At 56.1% G+C, this 17,193-nt stretch overlaps 1 protein-coding gene across 7 annotated transcripts in view; it reads left to right on the top strand.

The window, feature by feature from the left end:
• Window positions 1-17,193, top strand: part of GRK5 (G protein-coupled receptor kinase 5) — a 215,621-nt gene that overhangs the window by 177,742 nt on the left and 20,686 nt on the right. For 4 of the 7 annotated variants that reach the window (XM_073904117.1, XM_025880451.2, XM_025880448.2 and 1 more), the window contains 4 exons: window positions 8,836-8,936; window positions 10,571-10,663; window positions 15,390-15,453; window positions 16,301-16,441. In XM_073904117.1, coding sequence (XP_073760218.1) covers window positions 8,836-8,936; window positions 10,571-10,663; window positions 15,390-15,453; window positions 16,301-16,441 — 399 coding nt within the window. Of the gene's footprint in view, window positions 1-1,614; window positions 1,976-8,835; window positions 8,937-10,570; window positions 10,664-15,389; window positions 15,454-16,300; window positions 16,442-17,193 lie in introns of those variants that run through there. The other 3 variants (XM_073904119.1, XM_073904118.1, XM_073904121.1) reach the window with 2 other exon arrangements.

Below are 17,193 nucleotides of genomic sequence, written 5' to 3'. Positions count from 1 at the left end.
CGAAGAGCAGCACCAGGTTCTCCCCCAAACCTCCAGCCCACAATTTCTGCCTGAGAGAGGCACTCCAGACCGTTGTAACTAAGAACGTCCTGAAGAACTCTGGCCCAGCTGTCACGAAATTAAGGTAGACCAGATGACCTCATGAGGGTACTTCTGATGGACAAGACACTCTTGCTCTCCACTTCCCTCTTCCCTGCAATGAATGTGAATGTGTGCACACACATGTATTCAGCAGCTACCCTGAGCACCTACTGTGTGCCATCATCAGTTCTTTTCAGTGAAGTAGAGCAGAGAGATTAGAGGTCTTGGAGCCAGGCAGGTCTGGATTTGAATCTCAGGTCCACCCTTTACTAACTATTTTGGCTAGGAGCATGTATGGAGTACTAGCCGTTCACCCAGCATTGTACCCAATTCTGAGGAGACAGGAACGAACAGCGGTCCTGCCCTTCAAAGAGCTGTCTGGGGCTCAGTTTCCACATCCATGACCCTAGATCAACAAACTCCACCATATGGCCTTGTTCTGGGGAGCAACAGAAGTATAAATTTGTGGGAAAACTCACATCGAGGGGCCAGTAACTATCAGGCCGGCCCCCCTCCCAGGCACCCACAACCGCCTCTGGCCTTGGCTCGTGCTGGAGGCCTGATTCCCACCCCCGCCCCCGCCCGTGGCCAGGCCCTGGCAGCTCTGTGTGCAGGGCTTCCCGCGGCTGACGCAGATCCCCTCGTGAGGGGTCAAGTGGTGGCCAGGGTATGGCTGTGGGAGTGCCCCTCCCCTGTTCCTGTCCTGGAGGAGAAATAGGAAATGGGGGTGGCCACCCGAGAAACAGCTGCCTCCGCCCTGGTTTGGGCCAGACTGGCAGCCCTCGAAGCAGCCCTCTTTGGAAGGCAGGGGGCCCTCCAGAACCCCTTTTCCCGCTCAGCTTTTCCTGAAAGCTGAGTCTGTCCACACTGGGAAATTGCAAATCGTTTACATGGGGAATGTCAGCTGCCCACATATGAAAATACACACATCATTAAGCCCTAAGTGCTTGCGTCTGGAGATAGAGAGGACATTCTCCTGGGCTGACCTTTTGTTCACTGATGCAACCACTGCTCATGAGCACGGAGCTCCTCGGTGGGATGCTTTCATATGTTGAAGCGAAGCATATGTTGGCCATTAGCCTGCGTGTGCGCGCGCGCGCGTGTGTGTGTGTGTGCGTGCGCGCGTGTGCATGCTTATGTGGTACGTATGACACCACTATACAAATAGCGTTAACCCAAACACGCAGAGTCCATTTCATCTCATCCTCCAGCCCCCAGGGGTCTCCAAGACCAAAGTCCCATCCTCCTCGGGAGATCTGAGAAGGACTGTGACATTCTTGGAGCACATGGCGGTGCGTAGCGCTAAGGCTCTCTGACTAGATTACCTGGGTTTGAATCCTGTCTTTGCTCCCATACCAGCTGCGTGACCTTGGGCAAGTTACTTCTCTGAGCCTATTTCTGCATCTCTAAAATGGGGATTGTAATAATTAAAACCTACCTTGAGAGGATTAAAAAAGATAACCCCATGTAAAGCTTCTAGGACTTAACGCACAGTGGGTGCTCAAGAAATGGCAGTGATGGCGATGGTGACACTTGGGATTGAGTGGAAGGTCTTGTCTGCTCAGAAAATCAGCTTCGATGAGGTTCTGTTGGAAGTGGGTCCTAAAGACTGGGTGGAATTTGGACATGCCCTGGTGGGGCAGGAAGGGCTTCTTCCAAGGGAACATGAAAAGGTCCAGCAGCTAGAGAGCTAGAGCTTCCCAGGAAGAGACGAGTTTGGGGTGAACATCCATGAGCAGAAAGCAGGAATGAGAAGCAGATCGAGAAGGGCATTTGGGGGCAGGGCCAAGAAGGCAGTGGGCTTTGTCTTTTGGAGTGGAGACCATCTGTGCTGTGTGGTGTGGAAAAACTCCCCTGGCGGCCATTGTGTCCCTGCAAGAGCAAGTGGTAGCAGGTAAGAGAAAATTCTTGAATGCAGGGCCACGAGGTGGGGACGGAGAGGAGGGGTGGGTGGGAGACATACCAGGGTTAGGGTTGCTGTATGTGTATGTCCATCTGTGAGGTGGGGACAGGCTGGATTTGAGTGGGGCCAACGAGACCGAAGCTGTGTCCTTCCCCTAAAGCTGGCCCAGCACATCTGGTTCCGGGCCAGTGCAGCTCAGATCCGCTCAGCCCTGCCATGGAGCCCCTCCAGGTGTTAATCCTGGCTGTACCGTGGGCCACAGTGTGACCCTGGAGGGGTCCCTTCCCTTCTCGGTCCTTTGTCTCAGTTAACCCATCTGTGCCATGAGTGACTTGAGCCAGCTGGGCCCTGGCAGATCTTTCCAGGGGAGCCCTCCGTGATCTCTTCCTCCTGCTCCACCTCGGGTCCTGAATCTGTGAACAAGTGTAGGCTCTGTGTTTCCGGAAGGTTCTGAGGGCGACCCCAAGGGCACTTACTTCAGGATTGCTTTTGACTATTAAGGAGGTGTGGGAGGTGGTTCTGAAGAGCCTTTCACAGCCCAGCCATGCCTCCATCACTGTGTCTCCAGAGGCACCAGCCACGTACAGCTGATTCCTTCTCCCGTCTGACATCTTTAAACCAGAGACTTTGAAGCCAGCAGATGCTTCAGGAGCAAGGTTTTCAGACATGTGGCATCCCTCACTCATGCAGGAAATGACGCCCCTTTCTATTGCTAGCTGTCCCAGTGCAGAGGGAGACAGCAATGCCCAAGGGGAGCAGATGCAGCAGTCCATGAGGACCAGCCTCACAGAGATGGCGGGACCCCTGTCAGCTGCTTATTCAGTATCTTCTAGATGAGCCGTCCTCTCTCTGCGCACCCCCCCTGCTTTCTCCAGCCTCCTGGCTTTTGCCCCTGCCATGCTGGCCGCCTCCACCCACGTAAATCCCGCCTCTCCCCCACGGTCCTGCGCTCGCCTTCCGTCCCGGGTGCTCCCTCCCAGGCCGATTTCTCATTTTTCCCCTCAACTGTTATTGCAGAGGCCGCGCTCCTCAGGTCTGAGACGAATCCCTCGGTAATTATTTCAGGTGTGCCATCTGGCCTCCCTACTCGGAGGCCGGGAGGCTGGGCCACCCGGGAGTGTACTCAGCGAAGCGCGCCGGGAGGGGCTCACGGGCGCCACCTTGTGGGCGGACCGCTGGGCGGGCCGAGGCTGGATGGTCCGGCCTGCGGAGGCAGAGCTGGCCTTGGGCCATCGTGTCTCTTGCCGTGAAGTCAGTGAGGGTGGGCGTCGGAGCACCCTAAGAGGCAGAGCCTTGGGTGCGGCGGGTGATCAGCACCTGCTTCCTGGGTTGAGTACCAAGTAAAGCACCGTGGGGTGGCTTCCTGCCCAGGCCCGGGCCCTTGCCTCCTCACCGCCAACCCTCCCTCCTGAGTGGGCCTGAGTCCCCGAAATACCCGGGATTGTCCCTCTTCGGGTTCATACAGAAGGCCCTTGGGAAGCGGCAGTTCTGACCTGGGAGGGGTGGAGCCTTGAGCAAGTGCGTGCCAAGTGGCCCTGAGGCAGCTCGAGGCTCCCTGTAGGTACAGAGTTAGCCAGGACGCCCCCCAGACCAAGCGCGTGGGCGCTCTGGATGCGCTGCCAGTGCTGGGGATTATAAATGCAGCTTCAGGCCCGGTCCTTGCTGCTCGGCTCTTCCATCCAATCGGATCTCCCACCCCCACCTCCGGCCACACTCCCCATCCTCTGCTTTCCGAACTACCTTCTCTTTAGAAATCCTGAGGCCTCCAGGGCATTGATTTGTCACTGGTCATTGATATGGTGCCTGCGCATTGCAGAGGTTACTGTTTTGATGGAGCGGAGGGTAAGAGAGGTCTGGCTTAGGCCACATATCAGAATTTAGGGTCACAGGCAGGCAGTGGAGGCAGCGTGAGGTCCCAGAGAGCTTCACGGCGGTGGAGGGACAAAAGGGAGGAGAGGGGCCTACAGGAGAGTGAAGGTGCGAAGCGCACTGGCCCCCTGCATCCAGCTCAGGGGTCTTCCCTCCCTGTGTGCCAAGTGGCATGTGGGGAGCTCTTCTCACTGTGCTGTGGTACCCAGAAAGACACCCAGGCATCCCCACATCTTGCTGCCTCAAAAGGTGCATTCTGGTTCACACGGGCAGCGGGGGCTGCCTATATCCCCAAAACCCGTGCCGTAAGCATCGGGAACAGCAGAGAGTGAGTCTGGGCCAGCAGGGGAGGAGGTAAAAAAGAACAGATATTCTAGGGATTCCAAGGGGGACTTAGAGCCTGACACGCATGGGGGGAGTCTGTCCTACCAGGTGAGGGCCCAAGTTCCCCTGGTACAGGAGATGGATTTAAGGTCAATTGCTCATTCTAAAGGGGGATGTAGAGCAGGTTCTTTCCCCCATGGGCGAAGGGGGCTTTTATCCAGAGGCACAGACTCAGAGGGACTAAAGCACACCCAAGCTTTAACGCCCCCTCTGTTTCCCAGCAACTTTGGGGGGAAACGGTGGAGAGGAGCCTTAGCCAAAGAGGGGAGCGTGGTGCAGATTCTCTTGCTCCAGTTGTGATTTCAGGGGCAAGACAGGTGCTCCCTGCCACCTGGAGCTCCTCAAGGAAGCAGAGTTCTTTTCTGTCAGTCTGGCTGGAGGGGAGAGAGTGGCCCACGGCAAGCATAGCCATGTCCCCAAGGCACGTCGTGCTGTCTTAAGCTATCCCAGGAGTTGGCCACGGAGCAAAACTTAAGAGCAGCTGGGGGTCATCCTGTCATCAGAGTGGACTGTCAGGCCAGGCCAGGCATATGATCACATGGAGGCTGGCCAGCTGGTGAGCTTCGGTGCCCAAGAGCAGCAGGAGGCCATTCATGGTGGGGCCTCCAGCAGAGAAACTCTGTCCTCAATTTCTTCCTCCTGTCCTCGGAAGCTGCCCCTGCCAAGAGCTAATTCCACACATTTCGGAAGAAACTTGGTGCCTAAATTCACACTGTGGTATTAAAAGTCAAGGCCTGCTAGCTGGAGCTACTTGAGACCATCTGGTAACCAAAGAGATAAAGTGTCACTTCAAAATATTGCTGGCCTGACAGGGTCCCAGACCCCAGGGGAACCTGTAGCAGAGACCTCCAGCAAGACCTGTTCTCCTGGCCGCTTTCAGCCCTGCCAACGTCTAAGGGCCTTAGAGCTTTCTCTGTTTGATTAGAAATTAGGGGGACATCTTTAACATGGAGGAGGATGGTCCCCAGCCTTCTCCCCACCCTGACCCTCAGCTTCCCACAGAGGGACGGTTCCTGCTAGAAAGAGCCACAGTGCTAACTAACCACAGTTCTCCTGGCATTGCTGAGCCCTCTCTCGGTGAAGGTGACATTCCTGTCCAGAGCCCACCTGGCCCCAAGGATACACCCCCTCCCTTCCCTAGCCCACCTCACAGGCCTCCTGGGACCAGAAGGGATCAGCCTCCTGGAATGAGATCTGAAACTGTGGAATTCTGCCTTCAAGCCACAGGGGATGGTGTGCAGCGGGCTGTGATTGCTGGGACCCCAGAGCGCTCGGAGCGTCTGGTGGCACTTTGTCTTACGTGATGTGTTAGACCTTGCACTCAGTCTAGGGTGAGCCTTCTTCATGGGTCTCCCTTGGAAGCAGACTTCACTGAACTGGAGGGGAAGGACCAATACCTTCTAATTCCGTCGATGCACATTGCAAGTGTCCCATGGAAATGTCCCCTGGGAGCTGCTCCTCTCACCCTCCTGGCAAGTTTGGGTTTCAGTTCCCAACTTAAACTGGCCAACAGCTTCTTACTCCCTTACTGGCAGAGGCGTTACTCTCTGGAGTCACTTGAAAGGGGGTTTGGTTGGAATTGCTTAATCTCCATGTTGAGCCAGAGACTGAGTTTAAAGCCACGGTCATCAAACCGAACGCACTGCTACCCACTCATTAACTCCTATTAGGGCTTTGAGCATGGGCAGCATCCCCAGAGCCCTCCCGCCAACCCACCCCAGAGAATGAGAGCAGTGGGACTCCATGTGCACAGCTGGATTGCCCCTAGACCCTGGGCCACTCCTCCCGTCGGCTGAGGAGGAAGCAGAGTATGGTCCTCCATGGGGCGTGGAGTTCTAAGCCCAGATTCTGCTTTGCCTCTGACCCTCTCTTCCATGAAGCCTTTCCCAGATGACCCCACCCCGTAATGATCTCCCTCTCTGAGCCCAGGGGCTCGTTGCCCTGAGCTGTGTCATCTTCCGTTTCGGTTCTTCCTGCCCACCCTGAGGGCTGAGGGACTCCTGGGAGATGGGGGGTGGGCGGGAGTGGCACAGGTGGCCCAGACACCCCACCACCTTCAACCAGCCTCACTCCAGACCCACCCAGCCAACCTGTGTTCACAACCCCTGTCTGCCACTTATTGGCTGGGTGACCTGGTGTCAAATGCCTGAACCTTTTTGGACCTCCATTTCCTTGTCTGTGAAATGAGCATTATAGTAGTATTTACCTCGCGGAGCCATGACGAAGATTAGATGAAATAATGCATGTAAGGTCTTTCTCACGGTGCCTGACCACAGTTGGCCTTTAGCAGAGGCAAACCAGAGCTACCCATTGGTTTTAAATAGTGGGTCTGTAGATAAAGTTCAACTGGAGAAGGAAGAAAGAAGTTTGCTGGAAAAAAAAAAAAAGTTTGAGAGCCACTGAGTTTCAGTGGGCCCCTTTTACACACGACCCCATGTAGCCTAGAGAGGCGAGAGAACTTCCTGCTAGGATATTACCTGATTTCTGTCTTTCCTGTCTTGCTGGAGAAAATGTGCTTTGCAGTCAGGGCCACACTAGCTTTACCTTTTAACACCCCCACACCATGCCCAGCGCCAGGTTCAGTCCACTCCAGGTAAGGGTGGGTCCTCCCAGGGTGGTGTCTGATGGCAAAACAGGGGTGCAGCTGAGTGCATACAGGTGGGCAACCCAGGTACCTCTTCTGAGGTCCAAGAAGTAGGGGTTTCTCCCCATGACATCCCCACCCAGCATGTCTGTTTGGTCTTTGCTGACTCCTCCCAGATTCAGGTCACATCCTGGCACTCACCTTGTTTCATGTCGCTCCTTCCCATACGTACCGTGGACACCAGCTCTGTGCCGGGCACTGGGCCCTTCAAACCAAGGTCGTCTGGCCATCAGCTCTCATGGCGCAAATTTGCCCATGGCCTCCGTGTTTGTTTTAGGATTTGATTGCTCTGAAGTAGCCCAGAGTTACTGATCCCCGAGAGATTTCAGCTGCCAGAATTCCCAAGAAAGTCCCCCAAGTCTTAGAAGCGACCTACCCCCACAACCGTCAACCATCTCTGCAGCAGCTCCTGCCTGTAACAGAGGAGATGGAAGCACACAATGGCCCCAGAGGGTGGACTGGTGCTTGGGGCTCCAGTTTCTTGGTGTGGGGCTCCTTCTGCAACATCGAGCATCTTTTCTGCATCAAGGTTTTTAGTGTGGTGGGGGAGGAACGGGGTCGGGGGGGGAGGGAGCCACCACCATCCATGGTTGGTGATGGCCAACAAGCCTGCCGTGTGGCGTAATTGGGTGAGCCAGCAGCATTTACCTTCACCATGACTGCCCCCCAACACCTGACGCTCCCCCCACCGACGGGCCCTGATCCGGAGGGGGCAGAGCCTAGGAGAGAAAGAAGGAAGGGACTCAGGAATGTGGGCCTTCAGAACCACGATGAATAGAAGATGAGCCACCAATTTCATTCACCCGGGTCCTGCTGCCACGGGTGCCCCTGCCACCCCCGGAGTTGGACCCCCCCACCCCCACCCACCGCAGAAGACACTCAGTTGGCTTTTCAGGGAAATCAGCTCCATAGTCACATTTCAGTAGCTGAAAGGAGAAAGCAGGCCTTTCAGATTTCAGCATCTTTGGGGGAGAAAGATAAATCTACATCCCATCTTTCTGGGCCCATTCCTGGCAATTTTCTCAAATATCCCTGCAGTTTGTTAAAAACCCACCTCATCAGCCCAGCTGGTGGTGGAAGGTGAACAGTCAGAGGAAGGGGGCAGGCTTCTGGTGGTCCCAGAGCCTTCCTGGCCATGGCTCCTGCTCGTGGGCAGGACAACAGAAATTCTCAGAACTGTCCTTTCACGCTTGAAACACTCAGGCCACAGCTTCCCATAAAAGAAGGGAATGACAGTAATGACGTTTACTGCATGCTCCCTACCAGGTACCACAGTCTGGGCCAAATGCCTGACCCAAAGGATTCGTTGATTCTCTCTGGGAGAAACTGTTATTCCTGATAACAGGGGGCTGAGTCCCGGCCAAGTTCCCACAGCTGCAAGTAGCAGGTCTGGGCCTTGCTCCTGTCAGGCGAAGCTGTGCCCACGGAGCACCCCTCTTCTGCTGCTGAGCTGTGGTTTTGCTGGCCCTTCTGCCCATTCCAGACCTTCTCACACAGGACCTCGAGGCTGGGCAGGTGTTCACCTTGCCCTCTGAGCAGACAGGCCCAGCCTGGGAAGGGGCACCTGCAAGCTCCCAGGGGGCTCGCCGACCAACCCATCCATGTCGCACAGCTCTGGACACACATCTCGTTCAGGTCTGACCCCAAGCCCAAGACACAGACGCATTCTCAGCGTGCTGCAGATGAGGGCAGCAAGGCTCACAGGAACCAAGTGACCTCCATGAGGTCCCACAGACTGAAAGTGGCAGAGCCAGAAACCTGGCCCTCCCAGGTTTGGGAGGTTTGGGAGTCCTTCCCAGGCCCCCAACCCCCACTGGGCTCGTTCACCGCCTGCCAGCCCATAGCCACCTCCGCGCACCCCTGAACGCGGCATGTGGCTCAGGGCCTGGAGTGGGCGGAAGAGGTGGTGCCCTGCTCCCACCCCTCACTGACACGTCCTCTTTTCTTCCTCCAGTCCCCAGTTTTCATTGCCCAAGTTGGCCAGGACCTGGTCTCCCAGACGGAGGAGAGGCTCCTACAGAGGCCCTGCAAGGAACTCTTTTCTGCCTGTGCACAGTAAGTGCTCCCTCGCTCCCCAGGCCAGGCCTCAGGCCCTTCAGCCTCCTGTCAGCAGCCACATGGCCCCGGAGAGAAGCCGCCCCTACCCTCCACCTGGAGTGCTGGGCACCAGGGCAGGTCTGCCGTGCCCCGGAGGCCCCAGCCAAGCCACCCAGCTGTTTGTATACTTCTTAGGAATGGAAAAGATACCCAAGTGCCAAGTCCAAAGAAAACATCTGCCTCCAAGGGTGTTGAAAGCAAGTGGCTCTCCAGGCTGTTGAGACAGAGGAATGTACAAAAACTTGACCCCGTCTGGGCGGTTTGGGAGTCCTTCCCAGGCCCCCAACCCCCACTGCCAGCAGCAGCCAGAGCCGGGTGGCACTGCTGCAGGAGGGGGGCTGGAGGCTGCCTTCTCAGCCACACCCCATCACCTCGTCTGTGGGCCATAGGGCCATCCTAATGGATAGGAGACAGGTCGGTGGGTGTGCTGCTGGTCAGATACCAGTGAGGCCCCCACCTGTCCCTCGCACACATCCTGGAAAGGTGCACACACGTGCTTGTGCCCACACAGGTACCCTACCCCATATGCTGCACACCAAAAACTGCCCGGAGCCTGATCGCCCCCCACGGCTTGCTGTGCGCCCTCGTTCAGCCTTTGCCCTACAGACAGCGGGGCACCTGCCGCGTGCCTGGCACAGTGATAGGTGCTGGGGGTGCCATGGTGAGCAAGAACCCAGTCCCGGCTTTCATGGAGCTTAACAGCCAGGTGGGGAGGACATGAAAACCAGTGCCCCTGTGCACTGTGGGACGAGCTGGGAGCCCCATGTTGAGAATGGACATTTAGGGAGGGCCAGCCGAGGAGAGAGACGCCCCTTCCCTCCACGAGCAGAAACGGACCCGGTTGCTGTCCTCTTGGAGCTGGCTGAGGGTCAGATCTGACAGCGGGTAAGGCCCCAGGGCTGTCACTGTGACCCTGGCCCCTGCTCTCCTGTTTGGCAGGAGACAGCGTCCAACAAGGCCTCCACTGTACATGCTGCTCCCCCCGACCCTGCCCCCCACCCACAGGTCCCAAGTGCCTGGGCTAGATTGGGCAGCATCACCACTTTTTAAAGGAAAGAAGCCCATCCCTGCCTACAGCCAGCTTCAGAACCCTGCGGGCCTGGCCCTCAGCAGGCGACCAGTGAATTCTGCTGCGGGGATGGAAAGCTCCCAGTGGCTTCACTGGTCTTGGACCAAATCCAGAGCCTGGGCCCTGCATCCCTGCTCTGCCCACCCCCGCACGCACACCCCTGCACCCAGTTATTCCTCTGTCCTCACTGCAGCTCAAGAGTCCCTTCTTGAGAGAAAGAGAGCTACCTGAGCCCCTCCCCGCCCCGGGACCTCGCTTAAGCCTCCCTCATGATAACATGCTTCTGCAGGCATCTGTTTGGTGATTGTCCCACGTCACAACAGCAACCTCAAGCTCACAGCTCTGCCCCGGGCCTAGAGCCGTGCTGTGGCGGGGACCCAGTAAGTGTCCGCACGATCAGGCAGTCACTTTGTTAGGATGATGGGCCTCTGAGGCCAGTTGTTACCTGCCGGATACGTATACGGCTCTGTCCGGCTGCTTCAGGCCAGGATTATAAAATGTTCGTTTGTTCCCTCTGAGCCAGGTCTGTCCACGACTATCTGAAGGGAGAGCCCTTCCATGAGTATCTGGACAGTATGTATTTTGATCGCTTTCTCCAGTGGAAGTGGTTGGAAAGGTGAGTGCACCTACAAGTGTGTGCCAGTGTGCGCGCATGGCAGGGGGCGGGGGGGCAGGTTTTCCACCTGGGAACTCATAAAAATCAGTTACCTCCATGGGTCCATGGTTCAGATAAAATTAGCCATCCTCCTGTTGATTAAGTTCTTGGCAATTCTAGAAGTGCTCTGTGCTTATTAAAGTGTGCATGCACACATACACACTCATAAATACATACATACTTATTCTTACTTTTTTGGTTCACTGTTTTTGGGAATCCTCCCTCTGCCAGCAAATAAAGAGCTGCCACCTTCTCTGAGTGAGTGGCACATCCCTGATTTAGCTCAGTCCCCTGTTGATGGACGTGGAGGTTGCTTTCAATTTTGTGTACAATCTTCCCTAAATAACGAGTAGCTTTGTACATATATCTTCACGTACTTTTGCAGGTACATCCATAGACATCCTGGCAGAGGGATTTCTGGGTCAGAAAGTGCCAATGTGAAACCGTGAGGGACCGCTAAGTTGCCCTCCCACACAGCTGCCCCCCATTTCCAGGCCCGCCGGTGCCCCAGTGCCTGCCTCCCCTCCACCTCATCAACACTGTTCTCGTGCTTTCCTGGCCGGTGTGTGAGCAGCAGGGTTTTCCTTCTTGTGTATCTTGTCATTTCTAATAATGGGTAAAACTGAGCATCTTTGCCTGTTTTGTTTCCTGCCTTCTCTCCGCAAAGTGTTCTCACAGATGTGGTGGTGACTCGGCCTGGCAGCTACAGCCTCTGTGTGACTGACGAGGAAGGAGAGCCCCCGAGAGGGTGTGGCCCGGTCACACAGCAGGCCAGCAGTGCAGCCGAGGGGGGGGCCCCAGCCCCTGACCCCCAGCACAGGGCTCTGCCCCCCACACTGTCCCAGAATTGGCAGAACAAGGCAATGCCTGCGTTAAATCCGTGCTGGGCTCTGCTGGTAGACAAGGGCGGGGAGCACCCCGTTCCGCAGCCCAGGGGTCCCTGTGCCTGAGGCCTGGCCCTCACGGGAATCTGGGCACCCTCTGGGCAGAGAGCCAGGAGCCATCCTGCTGCTGCCTGTCCCCACCTTCGCTGGCGAGTGCCCTGCGGACGCTTAGGGATGCCCGAAAAGCCCCATCCACGACCCTGCCCTGCCCACTCCAGGAAGCCCCGAAGGAAACACCCAGCTCTGTACCACCGGGGGGGAATGACAGTCAAGCAGGGGGCAGTCTCCTCTGTGGGCCCCTCACACGTGCACATCGTGGCTCCGGGAGACCCAGGGAAGTGGGGGTCAGCGCGGACATCTGGCTGAGGGCCCTGGAGGCCACAGCCTGGGTCTGAGTCCCGGCTCTACCTTCTCCCCAAGGACCTTGGCAAGGGCTGCTCACCCCTCCCCACCTCAGTTTTCTTATCTGTGAGTTAGGGATGATAATAGTGCCTGCCTTTGTAGGCACGGGTGTGGACGAGCTGAGGTAAGCGTAGTACATGCCTATTAGGCAAGAGCTCAGGAAAGGTCAGCCGTTTGGCCCCGGGAAGTCAGGTGCTGGATACAGTTGTTGTGCTGTCCCCCTCAAGCGTCTGGTATGGGAGGGAACCACTGGCCCTTGTGTTTCTGATGATCGCAGGACAGTGCGGCGGGGACGTATTCGTCACCCCCAGAGCCCAGGGCTGTGTGCGACACAGCCCAGTCTCTGCCCACCTTCTCGGGGTGGCAGCGTGGGGTTGAGTCCCTGGATGTGGGCTCTGCAGCAGGCTGCCTGGGGATCCAGCCCCAAAGCCACCACTTACCATCATGACCTCGGGCAGCTCGTTTCCCCTCTCAGGGCCTAAACATTCTCACCTGCACAGTGAGGACTTTGCCACCTCCTGAGGCAAGAGTGAGGATTGCATTAGTGCCTGTGCAAGGTGCTTCACCCAGTGGGGACTGTTACCATAAAGACCCCCAGAGGGGATGTGTCCTTTGTTCCTAGAGTTTTTTTTTTTTTAAGATTTTATTTTTTTGACAGAGCACGCAAGCATGTACAAGCAGGGGGAGCGGAAGAGGGAGAAGCAGGCTCCCCACGGAGCAGGGATCCCAATGCAGGGCTCGATCCCAGGACCCTGGGGCCGTGACCTGAGCTGAAGGGAGACACTTAACCAACTGAGCCACCCCAGGTGCCCCTATTCCTGGAGTTCTAATAATGACATCTGACACACAGCAGCTTACAAAGAGCCTTGGGACGCAGATGCCTTTTCATTGTTGTTTTACTGAAGATACAAGGCTCAGAGAGGTTGATCGATTGGCCCTGGGTCATGCAGCAAGGGCCTGGCAAGGCTGGAACCTGAACCCAAGGCTCTGCGGTCAAGTCCTTCACCCTTATTCCACCCAGCACTCTGTTCAATAGAATCCTTTAGCTGTGGCCACTGCCTTTGATTTTACTTGTCTGTACTGAACACTTGATATGGAGAAACAGACTTTAAAATCTGTGTTGACTGCGAAGAAGTTAGGCCCTTTTGTGGGCATTAAGTTGTTGAAGGCACTAGGGCAGGACCCTGGCCTAGAAATGCCCCTAAATGACTGACAGCACCCTGCTTCATCCCTTTCCTTTTTCTTTTTCTTTTCTTTCTTTTTTTTTTTTTTTTTTTTTTGCTAACAAAATCATGGCCTGTTCATGCTGTACTGTTGAAATATTGAAGGGATTTTCTCCCTCCCAAGGTTAACCGAGAAATTCCTCGGAGACTGTATTACACTCATTTCCCCTAGCAAAGGAGCTCTGTGGTAATGCCGACCGACTGTTTGTTCTCCATGTATCGTAAACTGTTAGGCCCGGGCGCCTTCATGTGGTTTCGAGGGCAGCTGTAGAAACGCTTCCCAGCGCCGCATGGCGGATGCAGCCGCATGGCAGGCCTCACTGCAGCCCAGCCGCTCGTGTGCAGGGGGACACAGAGCCATGGAGAGTCTGCGGAGGGGCGGCCCTGTGCTCCCAGCAGGGAGATAATCAGTGTGCCGCTCCCCCCGCCACAAAGAAACAGAAGAGAGCGTGAGTCAGGGCACGTGGACTCCAGACAGGCGTACTGGTGGGGGGCGGGGGGTTCAGGGCTGTCCTGTGAGAGGTGTGGTGCCGAGGACCTTCAGGACCCATCAGCAAGCAAGGTTGCAACAGAGGGTTCATTCAGGAGCTGCTGAGTGGCCGGAGGCTCAGTGGTCTTTCTCAAGCTGACCCAATTATGTGGGCCAGCCCAGTCCCACTCTAGTGTGTGCCCTGGTCCGGCCTCTGCGCTGGGGTTGGGGGATGCTCAGGAATAGTCCTGGAGGGTCCAGGAGCTAAGTTGGACATCCTAAAAGCAGATTGTTCTTTATCCAGTCGTGGTCCAAGGACACTTAGGTTGTTTGCATCTCTTAGCCCTTGTGAATAATGCTGCGGTCAGCGTGGGAGGGAAAACGGGGTAGATACATACAACGGAATATTATTCAGCCTTAAAAAAGAAGGAAATCCTGCCATTTGTGATAACATGGAGGAATCTGGAGGATGTTAACGCTAAGTGGAATAAGCCAGACACAGATCCTGCATGATCTCACCTAGATGTGGAATCTAAAATAATGTCCCAGTCATAGAAACAGAGAGTGGATGGTGGCTGCCAGGTGCTGGGGCAGGGGGCGGGGGTAGAGGTCATGGGGAATGTAGGTCAAGGGATGTAAGGTTTGGGTTAGTTCTGTGGGATGAATAAGCTCTGGAGAGCTGACGTACAGTGCTGTGACTCTAGTTCACGGTACTGTATTGTATGCTTGAAGTTGGCCAAGAGGGCGGATCTTAAGTGTTCTGACCAGCGAGAGAGAGGGAGAGGGCAAATGGTAACCATGGGAGGTGACAGAAACTTAGCTTGATGGTGGTGATCCTTTCACAACGTGTGCATGTGTCAAAGCATCAAGTTGGATACTATTTGTCAGTTACACCTCACAAAAGCTGGGGCTGGGGGCAGCTGATTATTTTTAGCCAAACAGGCCCGTGATGAAAAAGCCCAGGCTGTCTGCACGCTGGCGTTCTTTGAGGCAATTTTAGATGACCGTTTGTTTATTTACTCTGTGAGGTCCCACCCTTGCCTCATGATCAGAGGGTCCATCTGATTAGACTTAAATGGCCTTAGCTAATTAAAATGGGGGTTGGGAGATACAAAGCAATGATTACTTCATAAATACTGCTTTGGGCAGACAAGATCTTCTGGTGCTGCGGAGCTGCGGGGGAAATGTGATAAAGGGGCCCTCGGTGGTGGAAGGACTGGGGGCCTGCAGTAAAGGATGACCAACAGCCTTTCTCCCTGGGGACAGGAGGTGGGCGGGCAGACCAGATGTGCAGGTGTGGGGAGGGCTGTTGTGTCCTCCCTGGGACACCGAACCTGTGCGGCTCCTGGCCCCCTCCCTTCTCCCTGCAGAGGACACTGCTGCCTTCTGAGCTTAGCCACCTGATTTTCACTGGGAAGAGAGAGGGGAACCACACGGAAAGTGTGGTGAAGCAGCTTCTTCACACATCTGCTCTTCCCTCCAAGCAAGCGAGCGAGCGAGCGAGGACTGCTCGGGTCCCAAGCCACACGGGGCCGAGGGCGGGTGGCCTGGGATTTGAACACCCAGCCCCAGAGCAAGTGCTTGAGGGACCCATCCGCAGTGATGATTCCTGGCGGTTTGGAAGGCATGCAGTGCCACTGTCGTCTGTTTCTTGTGGCTTCTGCATCTCAACACCTTGAGACCAATGTTGGATTCTTGCTTTTTTCCAGGCAACCGGTCACCAAAAACACTTTCAGGCAGTACCGAGTACTAGGAAAAGGGGGCTTTGGGGAGGTGAGTAAACATCCGCATCTTCAGTGGGAAGTTCCCCTACTCTGTCACTGTTGCTGTCCCTCCTGAATGCGCCTACGGCATCCCGCTCCCCCTGGCGGGGAGGGAGCGTGAGGCATGGGGCCCAGGAACAGGAGGTGCCGCTGAGATGGGAAAGGAGGCCGTCTGCAGGGCCGGTGGGATGGAAGTGCTCTTGGAGCCCGCCTCAGGGTTTGTGTCTGGAGAGGAGACATGGGCGTTGTGGGCTGTCTTTGGAGGGAGGGGTGAGAGCGTGAGGGGCCCAAGCATCTTGGCCAGATGAGGCATCTTCTCAGTCTGTGAGGCAGGCCTTGTTATTCCCATTCTAGAGATGAGGAAAACTGAGGGTCAGAATGGTTGATGACCCAGCCAAGGTCACGCAATCAAAAAGGGGTGGAACCAAGAAGATGAGAACCCCAATGCCTTGGCTCCTGTTGCACTGAGTTATAAAGTCAGGGTTGTCAGGGGTCTGACACCAAAACAAGCCTCCCTTACCAGCAGCTGGTGCTTTGAAGTCCCCAGTTAGCAATGGCTGCATCTGGTGGAAGCTTGGGATGGAGAAACTCTAGTTGCCTCTGAGAGAGGAGCAGCACTTGAGGCTTTGGCCGGTCATGTAAACACCAGTGTAAATGGTTGGTCGTGCACCTTGAAAAGCTAGGATTCACCTAAGGATAGAAGGAGGGAAGCAAGGGGCACGGAAGCCAGCTCTTTAGGGCAGGGCCTGGGGCGGCAGTGGGTCCAAGGCCAGGCATCCTTGGGTCCCGTGACTGGGAGCACCCTCAGGCCAGGCCTTCACCTGTCCCATACCCTTGGCTTCTCTCTTGCACCTCAGGTCTGCGCCTGCCAGGTTCGGGCCACGGGTAAAATGTATGCCTGCAAGCGCTTGGAGAAGAAGAGAATCAAAAAGAGGAAAGGGGAGTCCATGGCGCTTAACGAGAAGCAGATCCTGGAGAAGGTCAACAGCCAGTTTGTGGTGAGTGTCCAGGGCCCAGCGCCAGGCCACCCATCTAGTGACCAGGGCTTCTGTCCTTGGGAAGGGGGGGGTCCTCCAGTGTGGCAGGTCCCCATCCCCCAGGGAAGTGGAATGCAGTGGGAGGATTAAGCAGCAGAAAGGCGACCAGGCCTTCCCTCCATCACAAGGCTCCACGTGGCCAATCATGGCTGACTTGCTCCGGTCACTCGAACTGACCTGGCTCCCCTCTGTGTGTGGGACCAAGGCCTCTGTCCTCTAGAACCACCTTGTAAACTCCTCAGTGGAAAAAGCAGCCCATCCTGGGCCCAGCCAAGGAGCTTTGTTTCCACAGACACCCCCCCCCCCCCGGCAGGCTGGTTTCATCATGGGGGAGACCTGAGTGTCAATATCCTGGAGAGGTGCCATCTTGTTTATGTTCGTCGTGTTACCATGTCTCGGCCAGGCTTGGCTGTGGTAACGAACTACCCCCCAACCCGAAGTAGCTGGACACAACAAAGACCGTTGTCACGTACACAGAGTCCAGCCAGATCCAGCCACCCTCCTCCATCTTACAGCTGCCCCACCTAGAGTCTTAAAAGTGTGTGCTGGGGGATTTGCCCAGGGACCCTCACTGCCTCGGCCGCAGGGACGTGCCTCACACCGCCCACAGCCCGCGGGCCAGAACTAGTCACTGCAAGGGCCGAGCCAGCTGCAGGGAAATGTGGAAGAGCATGTGGGTGTTTGGTCAGCTCTTGATCCCTCTGCCACATGTC

This window comes from Callorhinus ursinus, unplaced genomic scaffold (genome assembly GCF_003265705.2).
Source record: "Callorhinus ursinus isolate GAN/ISIS: 27379988/994484 unplaced genomic scaffold, GSC_fseal_2.0 scaffold20, whole genome shotgun sequence".
Lineage (NCBI taxonomy): Eukaryota > Metazoa > Chordata > Mammalia > Carnivora > Otariidae > Callorhinus > Callorhinus ursinus.
Note: the sequence above shows the minus strand (reverse complement) of the source record. Positions and strands in the feature narration are given on the sequence as shown.